Raw genomic sequence first — 22,680 nt, 5'->3', positions numbered from 1 at the left:
TGTCAGCTATTCTGCAGGATTCAGGGGAAAGCGACTGATGAACTTCGCCAATACAAAGCAGGAGAGTCCTTCAAATTTCCTGTTTCACTGAAAAGTCTGCCAGATATTGTAGGCCTGGGCTGATATGGATGCCCCAATGTTACAGAGGAACTTTAGGTGACTGTCCAGAAAGCCAGTTGTCTCTGCTGTTAGGTCATCCTTCATCCTGGAGTCTTTGGAGTTAAAGATTAAATAGTTATAGTTTTTCTTCAGTTATGTTAAAAAGTAAACTAGGTATAAAACTTTAGAATCACTAAGATAAGATAGACAATGGAGTATTTTCTTTAAATTGCTAAATACTAATGGACTGAGTTGTAAATGTAATTCTTATTTGATAACTGTTTTTGTTGTGTATGATTGTACTGTGTTAAGTTAAAACCTTTCATTTTCATTTAGGCCAAAAGGGGGAAATGTTATGGAATATTAGTTGAAGATGTGCTACATTTGTTTATGCTGCGGAACACTTGTTTAATGATGCAAGGATATGTTGCATTTGTTTAACTCTGTGAAGCTGTGTTACTGTGCCTGATTGGTCTAATAAAGAGCTGAATGATAAATAGCTAGGCAAGAGAAAGTATAGGCAGGACTGGCAGGCTGAGAGATTGAATAGGAAGAGAAATCTGGGAAGAAGAAAGAACAGGAAGTGAATGGAGAAGGAGTGAAGGACTCTATGGTCCAGCCTCCCAGTTGCACAACAAGTCACAGAGTAAGAAGTAAAGACAGGTACATATTTTATTTTGGGGGGTAAAGTTCTGCACTTAGGCCACTAACACATTTTCAATAATTTGTGACTAGTGAGAGCCCTTGGGCAATAAGGTGTTTTCCTGAAACATTAGCTTACATTCACACTATTGGCGATTTTGAGACTGGCACCTGGCATAATGGGTTACAGATATGACAAGAGGATACAAATAGAGAAATGACAGAGGAGGCAGACTCTTGTGAGTTAGGGAAATGGGCCTGTAAAAGGATCATGGTACATGTCGCTTCAAGATACTGTCATTGACAGGATTTCTCAGGGTTCCTTCATTCACAATTTAGAGAGTTATTTAAGGGCAGTAAAGAGGATATTGTGGCTAAAGGACAAGGTAAATATTAACTCAGCCCCTGTTCCTCTATTGACTCTGGCTAAGGAGGGGAAAACAGAATGTCCAATGGAAAGAGATCAGCAGAGACAAGGCAAAGAGCAAGAGGAGATTTGGAAGACCAGAGTAAGATCTCATTTTACCTCATTTCAAGGCCACAGCCAGTGCTTTGTGACAGAGGCTCACAGGGTCCCTTAGTGGCACACAGTTCTCAAGCTGTGCATCCTGTGCCTGTGCTCCACTTGATTTACAGATGGCTGAGCATTGGATTGGGATTCTAGTGAGCTTATTTCTCCTTGAGGTTCTTCTCTTGGATGCTGCAAAAATCCTGACTATATCTATAGCTGGTGAGTGCTTGCTGGGAATATAGTCTTGTGAGACCAGTATACTTGGGTTAACATGTCTCATGCAAACAGCATGCAGTGGACTGACCATGCAGGAGATTTTCCAGCTAGGCTTAGATCAAACCTAGGGGAGGAAAGGTGCATTGTGAAATATGGTGCTCAGAAGTGATTCTACCAAAGAGTGGGGGTAAATTGTAGGTGGAAATAGCATCTGATGTGGAAACAGCAGCAGGAGACTGAATTGTATATTATAAGGAAGATGAGAAAGGCTTCTCTACTGGGGCTTTAGATTGTGAGTAGATGGAATGCATATTAGAAAAGTGATTAGTCTATTGTTCCAAAAAAGGGAACAATGAGCATTTCTTGATTTTTCAGGTGTTTGGCTACATCCATAAACATTTCTGTCTTTAAAAGTATTTCTTGTTCTTCTATAAAGGCACTCAGTCACTGCCATCATGTCATCATGTCATGCCATCATGGCATCATCTCATTGTAGGTACTTCTATGTTACTCTGAACACAACAAATGTTCTGGCTCCATTGTTTGGTCTGGGGCTCATGAAAACTGGGTAGGGCTTTATACACATCAATCAGTGATAAAAGTCAGGGTTCAGTAGGGGAAATACACATTAGTATCAAAAGTCAAGAGCTCACATCAAACCAATATATAGGCTTTGTGAAAACACTTTTTTTTTTTTTACAATTTTTAACGTGTTTGCATTCATACTGAATATGTTGTGACCCAAGGATTAGGGCAGGAATGGACATAGATATTGTAGGAAGGCAGAATTGATAAATGCATTATCTTATTTTAATCCTAATTTGGATACCTAGTATTTCTGGTAAAGAGTCAAGATTTTAACATAAGTAACCTTCAAGCTTCTGCAAAAAGAACTTAGAAACTTAATTTGTAATGTGTGATCACAGTACACTCATAATAGATATTACCTAAAGCCAAGTTGTCAACAAATAACTCACATGTTGTGCTCCATGACCTCTAAAATCAATGATTTTTAAAAGTTAACCAAAAACAAGTGAAACTGGATGGGTTACTTATATATATTTTTTAATAATTCATTACCAAAAGTAGAGTTATTCATTCTGAACGGACTATGATTCTACTCTTACTGACTTCTGATATCTGAGCTTACTCTGTATCATTACTAAGGAGATTTTGCAAAGATAGTTTGTCACTAACCTCCTTGTGACTATAGTGACTATCTGAAACTCTACCTCCTTTAGATGTCATAGTCATAAGGGAACTCTAGACTGTAAGCATTTCATCATTGGCTCCTAATGCTGCTTTATAGCAAAGCTACTGACATTATGGATTTAACAATGAATAGTTGTAGTGATATATTGTGTACCATAATAACATTTACCTGAAGATCAGAGAACAGAACAAGCCACTAGATTAAACATAGATGCCCAGCAGTGGTGGCACACATCTTTAATCCTAGCCTTTAGGAGGCAGAGATCCGTTTTCTCTGAGTTGAAAGCCATCTGGATTAGAAGAGATTGGTTCAATCTAGGAGAGAAACAGAGTCAGGCAGTGGTGGAACACGCCTTTAATCCCAGTACTTTGGATGCACATGCCTTTAATGCCCGCACTAGGAAGGAAGTAATATGGCTGGGTGGGGAAAGGTATATAAGGCATGAGGGGACAGGAACTAAGCCCTTTTTGGCTGGAGACCTTTCAGCTAAGGACTCAGACATTCATTCAGTCAGAGGATTGGTGGAGTTGGTGAGGTAACCTGTGGCTTGTTCCTTCAGTCTTTCTGATATCCCAGCTTTTAGCCCAATATCAGGCCCTGGATTTTTTTTTTATATGATCTTTAGAATTTGAGCAACAAATAGTAAGTTAGCTTATCTGGTCCTCTTCATTACTCCTAACTATTTTAGCAAGTTGATGATAAAAATAAATTCTTATTTATTCTTATTGTATGAATATTTTACCTGCATTTCTGGTTGTTTGCTAATTATGTACCCAGGCACTGTGGGACTCCAAAGAAGGCATCAGATCTTCTGGAACTGGAGTTACATGTGGCTATAAGCCTCTATGAGGGTGCCTGGAATTGAACCTGGGTCCTCTGGAAGAAGATCCAGTACTTTAAACACAGAGCAAACTCTCCTTCCCTCCCCGCTTTGTGGTCTTTTTGTTTTGTGCTTTTTTTTTTTCTTTTTGTGAGAGAGCCTCTCTATGTTTTCCTGGCTGTCCTGTAAATCACTCTGTAGACCAGGCTGGCCCCAAACTCATAGAGATATCCACCTGTGCCTCCGGAGTGCTGGGATTAAAGGTGTGAGCCACCTATGCGTGGCTGATGATAATTATGTAAAGCAGATGTTTTCTTTCAGCTGCTGTAGAAGTAGTCATTACACAGAACGGGGCACTAGAATTTAGATGTACTCCTAAGCCCTGGAATAACACAGTCTCCTCAGTGGCAGAGGCAGAACATTCAGAGACTTGCCCTAAATTTCTTTTTTTTCTTTGTTCTTTTATTTTACAATACTATTCAGTTCTACATAACAGCCACAGATTCCCTTGTTCTCCCCCTTCCTGCCCCCCTCCCCTTCCCCCCAGCCCACCCCCCATTCCCACCTCCTCCAGATCAAGGCCTCCCCCGAGGACTGAGATCAGCCTGGTAGACTCAGTCCAGGCAGGTCCAGTCCCCTCCTCCCAGACTGAGCCAAGCGTCCCTGTATAAGTCCCAGGTTTCAAACATCTATCTCATGCAGCGAGCCCAGGACCTGGTACCACTGCCTAGATGCCTCCCAAACTGATCAAGCCAATCAACTGTCTCACCTATTCAGAGGGCCTGATCCAGATTGCCCTAAATTTCTAAAGTGTGAATATTGGGAATATTTTCTTCCAAGGTAAATCTAAAAAGATGACTTGATATCCTGAGGAGGATTCTATTGTGCCTTGCTGTGTTTCATCTAACTTGAAGATAGATGGGTCTTATAAATCTGTATTCTGTGGCTCAAATGATATTTACTTTTTTTTGTCTAAATAATAGAATGCCAAAATTTGGAAGTGTGCCAGTATAAAGGTTGAATTATTGTATTCAACCTTTCACAAAGGACAGTGTGTCTGCTTTAGATCACTTTCAGAGATGGATCCTGAGTACCTCAGTGTTGGCGAGAAACAGATTATAGATATGGGCTTGAACCTAGAGAAAAGAAGGGTGAAGAGATTGGGCTGCCTCTTGCAGGACTACAACTCACATTTATAGTTTCCCATAATGAATTCATATACATTTTCTAATAAGTATCTTTATAGTAGGGGACTTGCACACTCTTGCTAAAAATTCTGACTCCATTTTTCACTTGCTTTTAAAATTATTTATTTTTTTGGGTTATAATGATATCATTTCCCTTTTTCTTTCCCAATGTCCAAGCAGAGTAGCTCAATAATCAAGATGGGAACCTTTAGATTTTTAAAAAAGATTTTTTTTTTATGTTTGTGTTTATGAGTGCTTTGCCTGCACATATAGTATGTAAGTGTAGCATGTGCATGAAATGCCCATGGAGGCCAGAAGAGGGTGTTAGATCTTCTGGAACTAGTGTTTCAGGTGGTAGTGAGGCATCATGTGAGTGCTGGGAATTGAGCCTGAGTCCTCTGTGTGAGCAGCAACTGCGTTTAACTTCTGAGTCAACTCTTCAGGCGTGACCTTCCTATCTTTGATGGAGAACTGTTATCGATCAGAGCTCTGGGTTCATGTCCTGGATATTACCTGAAACGTAATTGAGGGCATGGAAGTGCTGGTTTCTGTTTATGCATCATGAGTCTATCTATATCGTTACACTTACTTTTGAACTTTTTTAAATGTCAGTTATTTATGGTAGTCAGAAATCTTTTCATTAGTCTCCACAAAAATGAACTTATGTTTTATTTCTAGGTGGAAGCCACTATATAGTGATGAGCCTTGTGTCACAAATTCTTCAAGACCATGGCCATAATGTGACCTATTTGTTTCATGAAAAGTTTCTCACCCCAGGTACATTTAAAATCAATTACACATCAAGTCACTTTAAATAAAAAATAATGGCTTTTGTATAGAACTGCTTGATATAAGTTCTGTATTCAATCTTATTTAGATATAAATCATGTTACATGTATATTTTTGTGTGAATATGTGTGTGTATGTATGTATGTATGTATGTATGTTTAAATGTGTGTATGTGTGTGTATATAAGTTTTATAGATCTCATTAGACTTTGTGATCTTGGCCTCATGTGATATAATTCTGTATTTTACTTTGTGGTATTGGTTGAATGTGATGGCTAGAACCAATGGTATTGAACATTATTGATCTTTAAGTATTAGGCCTAGTAAAAGCTGATTGGCCTATGAAGGTATACACTTGGAAAGGAATTACATTGTCCCTCCCTGGGTAGATTATTTTCTTTGTGGGGTAGGTGTTTATGAAATAATGAGCCTTCCCTTCTCTGGCCTTTTTCTTCTCTTTTGTCATGTGGCTCACTATATATTAAACATATCACCTTTTGTGTTATGATGCAGTGAAAAGACATCCACCTGAGGCTCCACACAATTCTGGATTGTCAATATTTAAAAGTATAAAATAAATAATTCTTTAGGTTTATATTTATTTTCATTGTGTATATTTACATGTTATGGTGTGTATTTCTGCATATTAATACAAGTGCCCAAGAGGGCCAACACAAGTGTTTGAATCACCTGGACCTGGAGTTAGTCGGCAGTTGGGAGCTGCCTGATGTGGATTTGGGGAACTGAACACGGGTCCTCTGCAACAGTAGTATACACTTTAAACTGCTGAGCCATCTCAGTATATTAACACTATAAATTAACTAACATCAGATATTCTGTTATGGCACTAGAACAGATTAAATATTCCATTACTTGAATGTCACTGACAGTCAACACTACACATCATTATTGATCATTTTGAGTAATTTCATATCAAGTATGTCTAAAAGTAGTGTTGAATATACATATTCTGCCATATTTAGGACTTTAATTATCTAAGGATAGCTACACTCAGATCCACATAATTCAGTTTATATTTATAAAAACCTACAATTTAAGAAATATTTTCTAATAACCTTTATATTTATGCTAAAAAGTTTAGGATGTGTGACTGAGAAAACCCCAGATTCATGAAGAATAACTGGCTCCGCCAACACTCTGCAGAATGATATCAGAAGTTCTTATTTAGCTTAGTGAGTACAGGGAATCAGAAGCAAATCAAAGACCACCAGTCTCTGCTGATAGATCAGGGCACAGAAGTCCAGAAAACTTCAATTTTTTGTTTATTGGGTGTGTTTGTATTCATTTAATTTGCCTCAACAGTCTGGTTTTATAATTGCAATTTATGTTTATCCTGTTTTGTCTAGTCTCATAACCTTTAACATATTGCTCAAAGCTGTTGACTCTTTTATCCTTTAGCAACCTATGCACAAAAGTTCTACAAAGAAATCCTCCATGTCTGTTAACCAATTGTCTTTAATTCTTAGATGCAAGTGTTGTTGACCTAAATTTTGTTTTGTCTTTTATTTTATTTCTCTTCTCTCCCTGGCACTATGCACTGCTATTTGCTCCCCTTCTTGTGTTCTCTGCTTTCTTTTCTTTTTTCTTAGTTTTTCTCAGACAGGCCCAGGCTTTCATGGAACATATTCATATACCCGTGGTTGTTCTCAAACTCAGGGAAAGCTCTTATCCTAGCTTCTCAACGTCTGGGTTCATAGGCATGAGTCACCACTCCCAACTCAGAGGTCCTTTCTACTTCCATAAATATTGGACATTTCAGATGTGATAATGGGTTAGACTTTCTTTTTATTTCTCAGCAGAATTTAAGTGGATTAATGAATATAGAAACAGCATTGCTAGAACATTTTTATCCAACCTTCAACTGAAAAATCTCTATTGAAACATGTGAACATTGATTATTTGTCTGGATTACTTTCATTCTGGGGTTATTCAACCTGAAAAACTGTATGAAAGACAACTTGAAGAAATAAAAGTATCTAGGGTTCCAGTGTCTGAGTCCTAGGAATCAAACTCAGTCCATCAGGCTTGGCAGTGAGTTTCTTAACCTGCTGAACTATCTGCTGGCCCTTTTAGGTTTTATTTTCTTCTTTCAAAATTAGCCTTTAGACTAGTAGATTTCCATATGGTTTCTGTATAATCTTTAGTTTTGGTAGTCCTTTCTCCACCTTTCCCCTAAATTTCTGTCCTCTTTACCACTTAAAGCTTGCTATTTTTCACAATTTCCTCTACTTTCATGTTTCATGTGTCCTATGTCAGTACTATTCTTCAGGATTCCCCTCCCCAGCCATTGCCTCTTTATAGTCTCTACAAACTTTCAATGATTAGGAATGGACCCATTGCTAGCATATCCCTAAAACAGCCAGTGAATTCTTTCTCTCCTATTTCTAGTCATTTATTCATAGATATTTGAATCCTGACTATGTGGGAAACATTACCATCTACAGATATAGTTAAGAATAAACATATAGTAACATGAAGTACATTGTCCTAGACTCTCCATCCTGTTCCACCTTTTTGAATCTGTACACATGTGCTCAATAGCCATCTACGATTCCGTTCAACCAGTTTCTTCAAAATGGGGGCAAGCATGGTAAGAGAGTGTATTAACACAAAGAAGATTTCACTACAAATAAGTACCTTCTATGCTTTTACAAAATTACCAAATGTAAAACTAGAGAAAAAAAAGAATGGTCCCTCCTCAGTGAGACTATGTATGCACAGTCTTAAGTATAAAGTAATTTCCTGAAACAACCTATGATGAGCTTGGTTTTGCATCTAACACATACTAAAGTTCTTAGCACTTAGTCAGTTTGACAAAAAAGTAATGTTATGGATCCTTTCTAACATTGAATATTTAATAATGTTACCCAAAATGAATGAAACTGAGCCTTCAATGACTAGAATCTATTAGAAAATATCATTTTAAACCAGAGATGGTTTGTTCACCCTATCTCCATTTAAAAATCCAGTTTGAAATATTTTTAAATCTATAAAGAAAAGATGCCTGAATGAATATTACTGCAAATGCTGGCATCATAATAAGAGCATGGCATAGTCCCTGTCATAAGAACACATTTGTGTTTTTTCTTGTGGAATAAATATGCATGTACTTTGCAGAAGCATGCCAATATGTACTCACTGCCGGTTTCTTTACCACTCTAGAGGCAGTAGAGCTGGGTATAATGAAGCTGATAAATGAGACTAGTCTCATGCAACAGACAGCTTTATTCAGAATGTCGGGCAATTTATACTCTGAGGGTTAAGAAGAGTCACCTGAATAAATCATCCATGGATGTTTGTAACCTTAGTTCTTATGTGTCTTAATGCCATTAATAATGTTTCTGCTGGTACAATTCCTCTGATATTATTATTAATTTAGAGATAAAAAATGTAAGGAAATTCCTTTGTAATTTTCTCTAAAATTATTGTGTGTGTTCTTTTATAACACTTGACACACACCCAGTTCCTTCTTTTGGTTGTTCCGTGACTTCCCTCAGTGATGATGTGTGTTTTTCTGAGCTTCTCATATTTATCACTTCTTCTAGAGAGACCTAATCAGAATTGTCAAAAAGAATGGCAATTTTGAGAGGTCTAAGGCTAAAATCAAGTTTGAAGTGAACCTTTGATTGTGTTGTAATGATGCTGTGGGTGCTTTTCCATGCAACGTCATTAATAGCATTTTTAAGCTATAGACATGCAATATGCAGGGACATAAAGGGCATTTTCCAGGATCCTGTGTCATTGTTATCGGTGTTGTGTGGGCATAAACATTCATTTAGATCTATTCAGCAGGATATTATGTCGTACAGGGCAGCCATCCAATTCTTTGCTATGAGCACCACTGCCTTGCAGACACAAATGTCAGAATCCTTCCATTGAGGGGAGTCATCCATAGTGTGTGCTGGAATCTACAATCATGACTGAATCTGAGATTCTAATATAAGATTGGGCTGAGACACATGATCTAGGAACAATGGAAAGGAAGTCGCAATCCTATAGTCTGTCTACAAATACTAATTGAAACTCTCCAGGGAGTCTCATGTGAGGATTCTGTTTTTGGCCTGCTTGTCTTGATTTGAAATTATCATCAATATCAAGAACAGATGTCTTGAGATTATTTTTTCTGTAAAATGAGAGACATAGGTTGAAATTGTTAGGAGTTAAACTTCAAAAGTGGAATCAGACTGTTAATTAACCCTTGAGTAATAAGGAAACATGCCAGAGTGGCCAGTTAAGGCATAGTGGCCTGACCTCTCTCTCTCTCTTTCTTTTTTCTTCCTTCCTTTTTTACATCCTTCCTTCTTCCTTCCTTCCTTCCTTCCTTCCTTCCTCCCTCCCTCCCTCCCTCCCTCCCTCCCTCCCTCCCTCCCTCCCTTCATTTCTTCCTTTCTTTTTTTTGAATAAGCATTTTGACTAAAGTTAGAACCATTGAATTTGATCAAACAACCCACAAACAAACATGTAAAAACCACTTTGTTGAGAGAGAGAGATTCAAGATGGCGGAGACAAGCAGACGCAGGTAGGCCTGTGGTGGTGGCCTGTGGAGGTGGACAGGCCCGGCGGCGGTCGAAGGGGACATTCAGGCCCGGTGGCGGCCGACAGAGACATTCAGGCCCGGCGGTAGCCCACAGAGGTGGACGGGCCACGCGGCGGAGACAGGCGGATGCAGGTCGGCGACCTGCAGAGGTAGACGGGCCCAGAGGCAGCAGCCAACAGGGACATACAGGCCCAGCGGCAACCGGCAGAGACATACAGGCCCGGTGGCAGCCGGCGGAGATATACAGGCCCGTTGGCGGCCCGCAGAGGCAGACAGACCCAGCGGCAGCTGACAGGGACATACAGGCCCAGCGGTTGAGACAAGTGGACGCAGGTGGGCCTGTGGCGGCGAGCCACAGGAGTGGACAGGCCCGGGGATGGAGAGGGGCGGACGCAGCTTGGAGCGGGGACGCCCCTGGCCCCAACACCTGGGGAAGAGGCTATCTCCGTGGGTCGGAACCAGGGCGAGTCTGGGCACTCTGTCTGGGGACAACCCAGGGCCCAACTGCTGATCCTGTGAAACCCAACAACTTGGAGGTGTTGGTGAGACTACCCTGCTCAACTGAAATCCATCTGGGAGAGGATTCAGATGCCTACAGTTGGAAGTCTGAAGAAACAAGATCAGCTGAGGAGTTGACAAATGAACAAAACGTGACCTGGGAACACAGAAGAAGGCGCTACTCAGCCACTAAACCAGATCACCAGAATCATAAGTATATAATTCACCGACTGAAATCAGCTGCCCCTGAAGAAACAGCCCAATAGCACCAATTTAACCAAGAACCCCTACTAAACCAAGACTAAAAATTAGAACAAGAGAGGCACTCTCAGACACAGACACCACCTGCACCACACAGAGGAAAAAGATGAGTAGACGCCAGCGCAAAAATACAGGCAATAACATAAAGACCTATATGGCAACATCAGAACCTAGTGATTCTACACCTGCAAGACCTAAACATACCATGACAGAAGAAACAGAAGAAATCAACCCTAAAAATGACTTTAAGAAGATGATAGAGGCCCTTAAAGAAGAAATAAAACATTCCCTCAATGAGGAAATAAAAACTTTCCTTAAAGAGGAAATGAAAAACTCTCTTAAAGAGGAAATAAAAACTTCCCTTAAAGAGGAAATGAAAAACTCCATTAAAGAGGAAATAAAAAACTCCCTTAAAGAAATGGAAGAAAAAACGAATAAAAAATGGGAAGAAATCAAATCAAGCCAAGAAAAAGCAATTAAACAGATGAAAGAAACATTCCAAGATCTGAAAAATGAATTTGAGACAATAAAGAAAACACATGCTGAGGGAATGCTGGAAATAGGAATTCTGACAAAACGAACAGGAACTGCAGAAACAAGCATAACCAACCGATTGCAAGAGATGGAACAGAGAATCTCTGACACTGAAGACACGATAGAGAAAATAGATTCGTCAGTCAAAGAAAACACTAAAGACAAAAAAGTCGTAACACAAAACGTCCAGGAAATTTGGGACACCATGAAAAGACCAAACCTAAGAATAATAGGGATAGAAGAAGGAGAAGAATACCAACTCAAAGGCACAGAAAATATATTCAACAAAATCATAGAAGAAAACTTTCCTAACCTAAAGAAAGAAATACCTATGAAGATACAAGAAGCTTACAGAACACCGAATAGGCTGGATCCAAAAAAAAAGTCCCCTCGCCACATAATAATTAAAACACTAAACACACAGAACAAAGAAAAAATATTAGAGCCACAAAGGAAAAAGACCAAGTAACATATAAAGGTAAACCCATCAGAATAACACCAGACTACTCAATAGAGACTATGAAAACTAGAAGATCATGGACAAATCTCATGCAGACACTAAGAGACCACGGATGCCAACCCAGACTATTATACCCAGCAAAACTCTTAATGACCATAGGCGGAGTAAACAAAATATTCCAGGATAAAACCAGATTTAATCAATACCTGTCTACAAACCCAGCCCTACAGAAAGCACTAGAAGGGAAAATTCAACCCAAAGAAGCTAAACACATCCATGAAAAATCAAGCAATAGATAATCCCACACCAACATATACCACAGAAGGACAACACAACACAACCACAAAAAATAACAGGAATTAACAATCACTGGTCATTAATATCCATCAATATCAATAGTCTCAACTCACCTATAAAAAGACATAGGCTAACAGAATGGATAAGAAAACAGAACCCATCCATCTGCTGCATACAAGAAACACACCTTAACTTCAAAGATAGACACTACCTCCGAGTAAAGGGCTGGGAAAAGGCTTTCCAAGCAAATGGACCTAAGAAACAAGCTGGTGTAGCTATCCTAATATCTAGAGAAAAAGGATGTTTCAAAAGAGAAGAAGTCTTGTGGCAATGCCTCAGTGGTCCAGGTAACTACCAGAACTCGGAAATCCGCGACGGAGACTAAGGCAGCAGAGATCTGGAGTGGAGTGCTGAGTTCTGGCAAGCAGCTGCATCTTTCTTCCAGTAAGTACCTGAACAGGGCTGATGTGAATTATGTAAAGTCCAGATTTTAAGAATCATACTCTCTTCAGGGATCTCCACAGACTAGTGGGTGTCCTCCCTCACTGCCCCTGTGGGACAGTCTCTGTGTGGGAGAGGCCTCGAGTGACTTTGTCTCTGGTGTTCCTCTGGGGACATCTGTGTGAGAGACTGTATGCTCCAGAGCCAGCTCTCGTGTCCTTTGGCTGGTGCCGGAGTGTGAAATAGTCCAACGTGGGAAACAAGGGATGATCCCAATCGGGAATCATGACATTTTTTTTTTTAGATGATGGTTATGTTCTGTTTTGAAATAACCTCTGTGTATTTCATTTGCTTTCTTTTGCCTGGCGATCTCTGAGCAGGCTTCAGATTTTGACAGTTGATGAAAGATACGACAAGCATTAATGTGTGGGTGAAAAGCTTGGTGAAATTCTGAGTGAAGTTTCAGTTAGAGTTGGTTGAACTTAAGATTGACTGGGAGGCCAAAGATTTAAAAAGCAGAAGATTCTCTCAAGACACAAGTTGTGTGATAATAGTGTGTTTTGTGTGTGTGAATGAGAATTTGTAAATGTTGAATTCTAGGCTTCGACAATCATTGTCAGTGCAGATCAAGCTGCAAGTATTTTTTCAAATATCTTAAGTTATATTTTCTTTTTCAGAGCTGCTTCTTATTTGGGGCTACTTTTTTTTTTAATGGAGGCGTAATTCATAAAAGGGTATATTGTTTTGATGAGACTTTTTACAACTGTGGCTGGATGTCTTTCTTTAGTCTTCCAAGAAGGGCCATTTTACTTTTTTAGAGTTACTTTTTAAAGTCATGAGGTCAACAACTTGGACTACTATGCATGTAAGTGCTAATGCAAATTAAAACCCAAGTTGACCTCCAGCAGCAGTTCATTCTATGTTGACAGTGAGAGAACACTTTGCCTGTTAGGATACTGTTACTCGTGGACTGAAATGCTGAAGAAACCCCTCCCCCTATTTTGTTTTTTGCAAAAATCAAGGTATATTCTAGGGTTTCCTGGTTGACCTCAACAGATAAACTGAGATGATAGTCTTAGTTCAGAAATGATCTGAATGTAGATTTATAGTCTGCGTGTACAGCTGGCTAAGTGAGATCGCTTTCACAGTTCTGCATGTATCCCATCGGCTCCCCATTAGTCACTGAACTCTTAAAACTGGTATTGTAAAATTATCACAATGTTTTGCGCCAATTTTATAAACTTTACAGTACAATATGTGTTCCTTTTCTGAGGCAAACCAAAGGTATATTTCTCAAGGTTCTGCTGCTAACAGCAGCGTTGATGGAGGATTTTTTATACATTTGTAATAGATAGAAATAAACCAGAAAGAAAGAAGAAAAAAAGTGGTGGAGGAAAAGGTGAACACTGCAAGAATACTCAAAAGGGCTGAGAGTTGCAAATGCCAAGAATGGCTTTGCATAGTAAATGGAATAGAACAGCTCTGAACTATAGCTTACTTTTCCTGGTTTGGTCTGACAGAATGATTGAATGCTTTTGTACAAAAATCAGAGCCTTAAAAACAAGGATTTGGTGAGATTGTAAAATGGTGTGCCACTTTGGCAAAACAGTTTGGTGGTTGGTCAAAATGCAAAACACTGTTACTCTGTTACTCAACAATTCTACCCTTAGGAATAAATCCTCAAATTACTGAAAATGTGCACCTATGAAACATGTACATGAAAGTTTACAGCAGTGTGTTGCTAATAGTAAAAAAGTTAAAACAACTCAAATAGCTATCAAATACTGGAGAGAAATAAAATGTGGCTTATTCATACAATAGAATATTATTAAGACATAAAAATGAATGAGAAACTGACAGATTAAATGACTTTGGTGAACCTTCATAATTTCATTTGTAGATCTTTCCATTTCTAATTTATAAATACATTTGGGGTTATAAATTATAAATGTACTGCCTCCTGTCAACATTGTATACTTCTATTTGATGATTTCTGTGTCAAACATTATATGGAAATGTTTCCAAGTATTTTCTGTATTAACTGTGAATGAATAGAACAAAATAAATTGCCTGTGATGGAAAAAAAAATCAGTTAATGGTAAAAATTAACAACTGGCATGCAGATCCCAGCTTGCAATTTATATGTGCATATTTAAGAGGAAGTGTGTGGAGAGGTCAGTAAATTAAAAAAAGGGCCTTGAGAGGCTTAAAAATAAAACAGAGTATAAGGGAGGTATGGGTAGTGTAATACATGGTGTAAAAAATGTCAATATTGGACGTTGAAGGTTTGAACTGGGGTGAGGAGCAGAGAGGAAGAGCACCGAAGATGTGAAAGGGCTAATTAAGACTAGATGTGTTTGAAAACTGATAAAGAAATCTGATAATTTGTAAGGTAATTAAAAAGCAAAATAATAATAATAAAATATTTTAAGTGTTGCTACACACACACACACACAAAAAAAACCCACTTTGTTCTGGCACCTGTTTACACTCCAAGTGCTTGGCTGCCTCAAGAAACAGGTTTGTGAGTTGAAAGCCAATTGGAGCTACTAAACATGACTCTGCCTCAAACAAACAAACAAACAAACAAACAAACAAACAAACAAACTCTAAAGATGAAATGATCAGCAACAAAAGGCAAACAAGCAAATCAACACTTTGCATATTTCATTTTAATTTTTCTATAAAACACAGGGACTCTGCAATCAAACTGATTTGTAGTTAACTCACTATGGTGACAAATATAATGAATAATTTTAGACTGTTTTCCTTCATACTTTCTCACATGTAAAGTGAGAAATTACAGCTGTGTCTTTAAATGAAAGCTGTTGCTAGAATTTTATATTACTGTAAACTATTTAAAAGTTCTTGAATTATTGTAAAGTCTCAATAAATGTGGTGATACTTTTTTGTGCTCTAACAAGTAAAGTTGTCTGGAGATCAGAGTGTGGAGCTAGCAACTAGTTAACCAAAGATGTCAGGCAGTGGTGACACACACCTTTAATCCTAGCACTGGGATCTCATGCCTTTGATCCTAGTACTTGGGAGTCACATGCCTTTAATCCCAGTACTAGGCAGGTAGAAACAAGAAGTGATATGGCTGGGTGGAGAGAGGAATATAAGGAGGGAGAAGAAGGAGATTGGCCCTCTCAGACTGAGGAGTTGGCAAGGTAAGTGGTGGCTGTGGCTTGCTCCTTTGTCTCTCTGATCATTCAGCATTTACCCCAATATCTGGCTCCAGGTTTTTACTATGATCAATTAGGATTTATACCACAAATAAATATTACCAGATTACAGAGTTGAATGGATCAAAAGAACAAAATCACTGAAGAAGAAAAATTAAATTTCTGCAAAGATATAAAATTAAATTAATTATTTTAATCCCCCTGCTAATGTGTGGTATGTTATGATAAATCTAAATTTTACTCAATCCATGTTTTCTTAGATTTTAAAGAGGATAAAATATCATACCAGGTTATAAACTGGCATCTATCTGAAGATAAGCAAAAGGAAATTGATAATAGAAGACAACTCATTGTAGAAGAATTAGTTCATAACAGGTAATTTGTTTCAATTCTTGGAACTAAAGTGTTGCTAATCAAGTCTTACAAATGGGGAGATGATGGTCACATGATGCTGTGAGTGAATTTAAGAGAAATGATGACTGGAGCACTGGTGGATGTGGGGATGGATTGTGTTTGGGTGGTGCACGGTGGATGACTGACAGCTCCATAAATGATGGGACAGTCTCTAGAAAGTGGAAGATGTGCTGTGGGATGTTCTGTATGCTCTGAATGTGTTGCTCTGATTGGTTAATAAATAAAGTGCTGATTGGCAAGTAGCCATGCAGGAAGTATAGGCAGGACAAAGAGAGAAGAGAAGTCTGGGAAGTAGAAGGCTGAGGCAAGGAGATGCTGTCAGCTGCTGTGATGAGAAGCATGATGTAAGATACTAGTAAGCCATGAGCCCTGTGGCAATGTATAGATTTTAATTTAAGATATAAGAACAGATAGCAAGAAGCCTGCCAATGGCAATACAGTTTATAAATAATATAAGCATCTATGTGTTTATTTGAGTCTGAATAGCTGCTGGCCCTGGACGGGACTGGAGATAACTCCAGCTACAAATGGCGCCAGAACATACAGCAAGAATTTCCACCTAAAACCTGAAAAAGAAGATTCTAAAATGGAGCTAAAAACAGCTTCCTAGTTGTCTCTCTGAAGTTATCCACAGCCTGCGCTTGAGCTAGTATGTATTGGGCCCCTGGCATGATGCTTGACCTTAAATATGGTGGGAATGAGGCATCTGCAAGTGGCACATGATGCTGCATGGTGGATTGTCTTCTCTAGTAAAAACAAAGGGCAGAGGGTCCTGGGCTACACACTGCTTTGATAGAGACATAGACCCACTCTCTCCGGAGTGAGCATGGTTCCTCCAAATCTGGGTGTAAATGTACCATCTCCATGTTGGGAAGCTGCGGTGGGTGGAGCCACCAGTCCAAGCTGCCTCTTTAGACCTAGTAATGCTGCAGTTTAAAGCAATAGTTACACAATAAGACAGAATCTGATGGAACAAGACTTTAAATGGTTTATAATGCACGTAGAAATGTATGTAGGCTTGGGAAAGAAAAAAAACGTAATATATACAGGTATATAAAGAAAGTGATAGTTTTAAAAAATAAAGTCTTTAAAGAGACAGTAAAGGTAATATAAACAATAAGCCACATAAGCACTGATACTACACAGAGAATCTGGATTGTTTTGTCTTTGATATTCTAAACTGCAGAAAGACATTTGATTGTAAAGGGTGCTCAATTAAACCAGTATGTATATTTTAAAGTTACCTTGACTTCAAAATTTGGGTATAAGGATATGTCGCTTTGGAAAGGAGGCTCTGCTTTTGTTTCCACAGAAAGAAAGAGGCTATAGATTTGTTGCAGATTAAGATACATCAGGTTTGACCAGGCAAGACCCCCTGAAAGGTCTCCTTTGACACCATGGCCCAGATGATCAAACATCCAGAATGGTTTCAAGGCAACTGGCTCAGACAATACAGCCTCAAAGACTACCCCATAATTCTAATATTTTCTTTATGCCCCAATAAGAATACAGCGTCGTCATCCAGCAGGAAGTAGTATTAGAAGCTACGCCCAAATTCTCAAATATACCAAGCTGGCTTTGGAGATGGAATTGGCTCATTCCTTCTCTAAACCCAAGCAAATTGCCTCCCCTTAAAAAAAGGTTGAGCGGTTTTTCTGTCCCATATCAGAAGAGCCCTCTGGTGTGGGACAGAGAAAAACCAATATTTTTATTTAAAGCAAGTTGATTATAAATGTGATCTTTTCCTATAGAAGAAAAGGGGATGTGATATATATATATATATATATATATATATATATATATATATATATATATATATATATATATATGATGGGATGACCATTGCTGCCATTCTCCACTCTCCTGGGGGAGTTTCTCAGCAGAGCTGTCGATTCATTTTCTGTTCTGCTTTATTAGAGTTTCTAATAAAGCATCTCTAACAGAGATGTCTGTTTCTTCTCAGCTACAGCTCAATTTGTTACGTCTGTGCTTCACTCAAGTAAGGGGTGAAATGCTGGAGAAATGCTGGAGAAATTTAGCAGTCTCTGGTGAAAAGTTGTTACTCCAGCTCTGATCTTTTAAGGGAGTTTACCAACAGAAGGGTCTGTTGCTTCTCTAAGTCCAATACTACAGTCAGATTCTCATCTACTCCAGTGAAAAGTCTTCACCCAAAATGCATTATATATATATATATATATATATATATATATATATATATATATATATATTTGATAGCAAGGAATCTTAGAGAGTTCCAGAATTTCCAAGGGAGAAAAAGGCACCTGCCAAATGAATAGGCACAGGGCTTCAGAAAGCTCAAACAATGGGTGGATTTCTTGCTCAGGAATTGGTTGTTTTCAGGGTCAGGGAATGGTTGGATTTGTACTTATTTTGTCAAGGTTAGAGTGTATTTGTTTGGCTCTGGTTATAGGTCCAAAGTGTCTGTGTGTGTGTGTGTGTGTGTGTGTGTGTGTGTGTGTGTGTGTGTGTGTGTGTTTACTGGCCGCTTTTAAAATTTTGATTCTGGTTTCAGGATCAGGGTGTTTCTGTAACTGGTGCTAGATTCAGGAAGAAAGTCTGTTTCTTTGACTCTGGTTTCAATGTCAGAATGTTTTTCACTCTGATTTCAGGGCCAAAAGTTGTTTCATTCACTGTCCCTATTTTCAGGGTCAGTGTTTGTTTAAGTGGCTGCCTTTTTTACTCTATACAAAAGGCTCATGCAATCTGGTTCCTGAAAATGTTAGACCATTGGATCTTGGAGATGAATGAGAGAAACTTGTCAAAAATCAGACCTTGATCCTGGGAATGAACATTTCTTAACTGCCCAGTTATATCTCTAGTGCTCTAATTTTTAAAGTCTATTTATATCATTTTGAAGTATGGAAATGAGGACAAACTCATACAAGAGAAAAACCCTATTCATGTAAACAATTTGGTAAAGACTTTATACATCACAGTTATATTCAGCTTCAAGAAAAAAAATCATGTTTCATTTATTTTTCATCATACATTTGAAGGAAGTAAATTACTTACCATGTTCACTCAGGGTTAATGGTGGAGATCATGTGATTTCTATCTTGAAACTTTTGAGGTAAATACTAAAGTGTGCTATATGTGACAAAAAAAAGATAGGATGAAAGGTTAGGTTAACGAACCTACTTTTAAAGAGCAACAACTTGTTTGAAATGTTTTACATTGGTATAGATTTTAGTGTATTGATACAAATTTAAAGTTATTTTTTTGTTGTTAATTTTGTTATACTGAATTGCCCTCTACAACGGGTTCTCGACCACCCTAAGGAGGGAATGTAGGGACAGGAGATACAAAGGAAAACACACCAAGTCTCGATTCTGATCAAGGTGCTATTTTATTTCTCTTCCAGAAAGGTTTATATAGTTCTTGCAGGGTGGGGGGAGCAAGAAGCTGTCATCTGCATAAGGTGGGGCAAGCTAACAGGATGTTTGTATAGGATGTTTACAGGGTGAGAGGGTCAAGGGCTCTGACTCAATGTCCTGTTGCTAGGCAACCTGACTGTAAGCTGATCTAGTTCCCTGTCTTATTGGGGGTCTGTATTTTTCCACTAACTAGAGATTCTGTCCTTGTCCCTGACACTGTATGTCTATTTCAACTCTTGTTTAAGGTATTATGCTTGTACAGCTCATTTGAAATTGTAATTGATAATTAAGAATCATAGATTAATAGTTTTTTATGATAGTCAAGCTTATAATCATGTTAAGTTTTCTAGGTATACATAGATATATTTCAGTCAGGTAGGTAATCTTCAAACACTTCAAAGACCTACAGAATGTGGCATTTAAATTGTTTTAAAAACTCAAACATTCTGGACAATGAGACACATCTGCTGCTGGCAGCACTGATTTGCTTCAGAGAGGAGGATGGATGTTGAAGACACTCCATATGGAGTTTATCTTCTTCTTGGCAAAAATAGCCATTTGAGCAAGAAACTTTTTGCTTAGATTGCTTGATTGACTGGACATGCAGGACCCATAGGAAGGTGACCACTGAACTTTGCTTGGCAAAATGGTCCTTCAGGTTCCTGCTTCACAGAGGAAACTGTGAGACATTCTACAGGACACAGAGAAGTGACTGAGAGACTCTAGGCCTGTGGGCTGAAGACAGATGTCCGAACTTTACAAAGGAACTTTGGATGACTGTCCAGGTTGCCAGTTTTCTCTGTCTATTCTCCCAAGTGTCCCAAAAGTTTCTTGTGTCCCTCTCCTGTTTCTCAGGTAATATTATATCCTTCTGGGGTCTTTGATGTAGTTGAAGACTAGATAGTTATAATTTTCCTTAGTTATGATAAGAGATAAGTTAGATATGAAACCTTAGATTCACAAATAAAGGATAGATAGGATATCTTCTTTAATTTTGCCAAAAACAAATAGACTAGATATTATAATAATTGTTTTGTTATGTGTAATTATACTATGTGAAAATTAAAACCTTCCTTAGAGGAAGTGCTGTGGGATGTTCTGTATGCTCTAAATGTGTTGCTCTGATTTCCTATATGAGGCACTCCTTGGACCACCCAAGAAAATCTTGGTAGAAGTTGAAAACACAGCATTGTTAGATATTGATTTTGGAACTTGCCCTTTTTGACCTCTTCAAACTGCACTGTTGGAGGTGTTTCTACAGGTTTGGGTATGCCCCCTCAAAATGTTGGAGAAGTATATGGAGTTGTAAAAGCTTATACCACTAGAGTTGGTATTGGTGCCTTCCCCACAGAGCAAGACAATGAAATTGGAGAATTATTACAAACAAAGGGTAGAGAATTTGGAGTCACTACTGGGAGGAAAAGAAGATGCAGCTGGTTGGACCTTGTGTTACTCAAATATGCTCATACGATCAATGGATTTACTGCATTGGTTCTTACCAAGTTGGATATTTTGGATATGTTTACAGAAATCAAAGTTGACATTGCTTACAAATTAGATGGGTAAATCATACCTCATTTCCCAGCAAACCAAAAAGTCTTAAATAAAGTGGAAGTTCAGTATAAGTCTTTCCCGGGATGGAACACAGACATATCTAATGCAAGGACATTTAAGGAGCTACCTGTCAATGGTTAATAAATAAAATGCTGATTGGCCAGTAGCCAGGCAGGAAGTATAGGAGGGACAAAGACAGAGGAGAAGTCTGGGAAGTAGAAGGCTGAGGCAAGGAGATGCTGCCAGCTGCTGTGATAAGAAGCATGATGTAAGATACTGGTAAGCCATGAGCCATGTGGCAATGTACAAATTTATAAAAATGGGTTAATTTAAGACATAAGAACAGATAGCAAGATTCCTGCCACAGCCATACAGTTTATAAATAATATAAGCACCTGTGTGTTTATTTGAGTCTGAGTGGCTGCCGGCTGGGGCGGGACTGGAGATAACTCCAGTTACAAAGATGTGCCTTCTAGGCCTTGTTTTTTACTTGTCATCTGTACATGTAGTCTCAATGAAGTCAATGTAGTCACTTCAATTTCTCTATTCGGGGAAAGAGGAGCCACCTTCTTCCATGTACCTTGTCCCCTTCTTACATAAGTTCTTTAATGGAGCAAGTCACTTATACAAGGCTGTGCCATGCTTAGTTCCTTTTCTGTTAAACCCATTTAAAAGTTTTCCTTTCCCCCTTTTTATTCCAAATAATTTTTCTCATATAATATATCATGATTACAGTTTTCCCTCTCTCTATCCTACCAGTAGCTCCCTCTCCAACTGTGCCCAACTCTCTTTCTGTCACTCTGTCCCTTATTAGAAATCAACCAAACTTCTAAGGGATAATAATAAAATATAGTGACATAAAATCAAAAATATCACATTAGAGTTGGACAATCAAAACAAACAAAGGAAAAGAATGGAAGAGAAGGCACAAGAATCAGAGACCCACTCTTTCACATACTCATAAATCCCATAACAATACTAAACTGGAAGCGTGTGTGTGTGTGTGTGTGTGTGTGTGTGTGTGTGTGTGTGTGTGTGTGTTGTGTGAGCTGCCTCAGTCTCTGTGAGTTCATATGAGCTGTGCTCACGTTTTACAAGGCCTATTTTCTTGATGTTGTCCATACCCTCTGGCTCTTTCACTGCTGGTGTTGTCCAAACCCTCTAGTTTTTTTTTTTTTTTTTTTTTTTTTAACTGCATGATATTCCTTTGGTTTCCCTAATCGCCAAAGGAAGAGATTTCGTGGGAACATCTTATTTAAGGTTGTGGGTTCCAAGGTACTCACTCTTTGTATAATGTCTTGCCGTGGGTCTCTATATTTGTTCCCATCTGCTACAGGAGGAAGCTTTTCTGATGATGACTGAACAAGGCACTGGTCTATGAATATAGCAAAATGCCTTTATTTTATTGCTACATATTTTGTTTTGTTTTTCGGACTGATACCATTTGCTTTTACTCTAGGTCCTAAGGGGCTATCTAGTTTTAGGTTCTCAATTTCCCACGCACGCAGTGTTGGGTGGGTATGGGTTATATATCGTGGAGTGGGCCTTAATTCAAATCATTTATTGGTTGGTTACTCTCTCAAGCTTTATTCCTCCACTGCTGTAGC

At 38.6% G+C, this 22,680-nt stretch overlaps 1 protein-coding gene and 1 pseudogene across 2 annotated transcripts in view; both read left to right on the top strand.

Annotated features, from left to right (window-relative positions):
* The first annotated feature begins 1,177 nt into the window (after nucleotides 1-1,177).
* The window catches only part of LOC102906580 (UDP-glucuronosyltransferase 3A2-like), a 33,934-nt gene continuing 12,431 nt past the window's right edge, over nucleotides 1,178-22,680 (top strand). Inside the window, exons 1-3 of one of the 2 annotated variants that reach the window (XM_006994713.4) lie at nucleotides 1,178-1,471; nucleotides 5,367-5,465; nucleotides 15,971-16,085. In XM_006994713.4, the coding sequence (XP_006994775.3) occupies nucleotides 1,378-1,471; nucleotides 5,367-5,465; nucleotides 15,971-16,085 (308 nt within the window). In that variant the 5' untranslated portion in view covers nucleotides 1,178-1,377. Of the gene's footprint in view, nucleotides 1,472-4,201; nucleotides 4,342-5,366; nucleotides 5,466-15,970; nucleotides 16,086-22,680 lie in introns of those variants that run through there. The other variant, XM_076551792.1, reaches the window with a different exon arrangement.
* On the top strand, nucleotides 19,808-22,267 carry LOC143268657 (adenylosuccinate synthetase isozyme 2 pseudogene; annotated as a pseudogene).

This window comes from Peromyscus maniculatus, chromosome 15 (assembly GCF_049852395.1).
Source record: "Peromyscus maniculatus bairdii isolate BWxNUB_F1_BW_parent chromosome 15, HU_Pman_BW_mat_3.1, whole genome shotgun sequence".
Classification (NCBI taxonomy): Eukaryota; Metazoa; Chordata; class Mammalia; order Rodentia; family Cricetidae; genus Peromyscus; species Peromyscus maniculatus.
The sequence above is the reverse complement of the archived record's forward strand: the minus strand, read 5'-3'. Positions and strand labels throughout refer to the sequence as shown.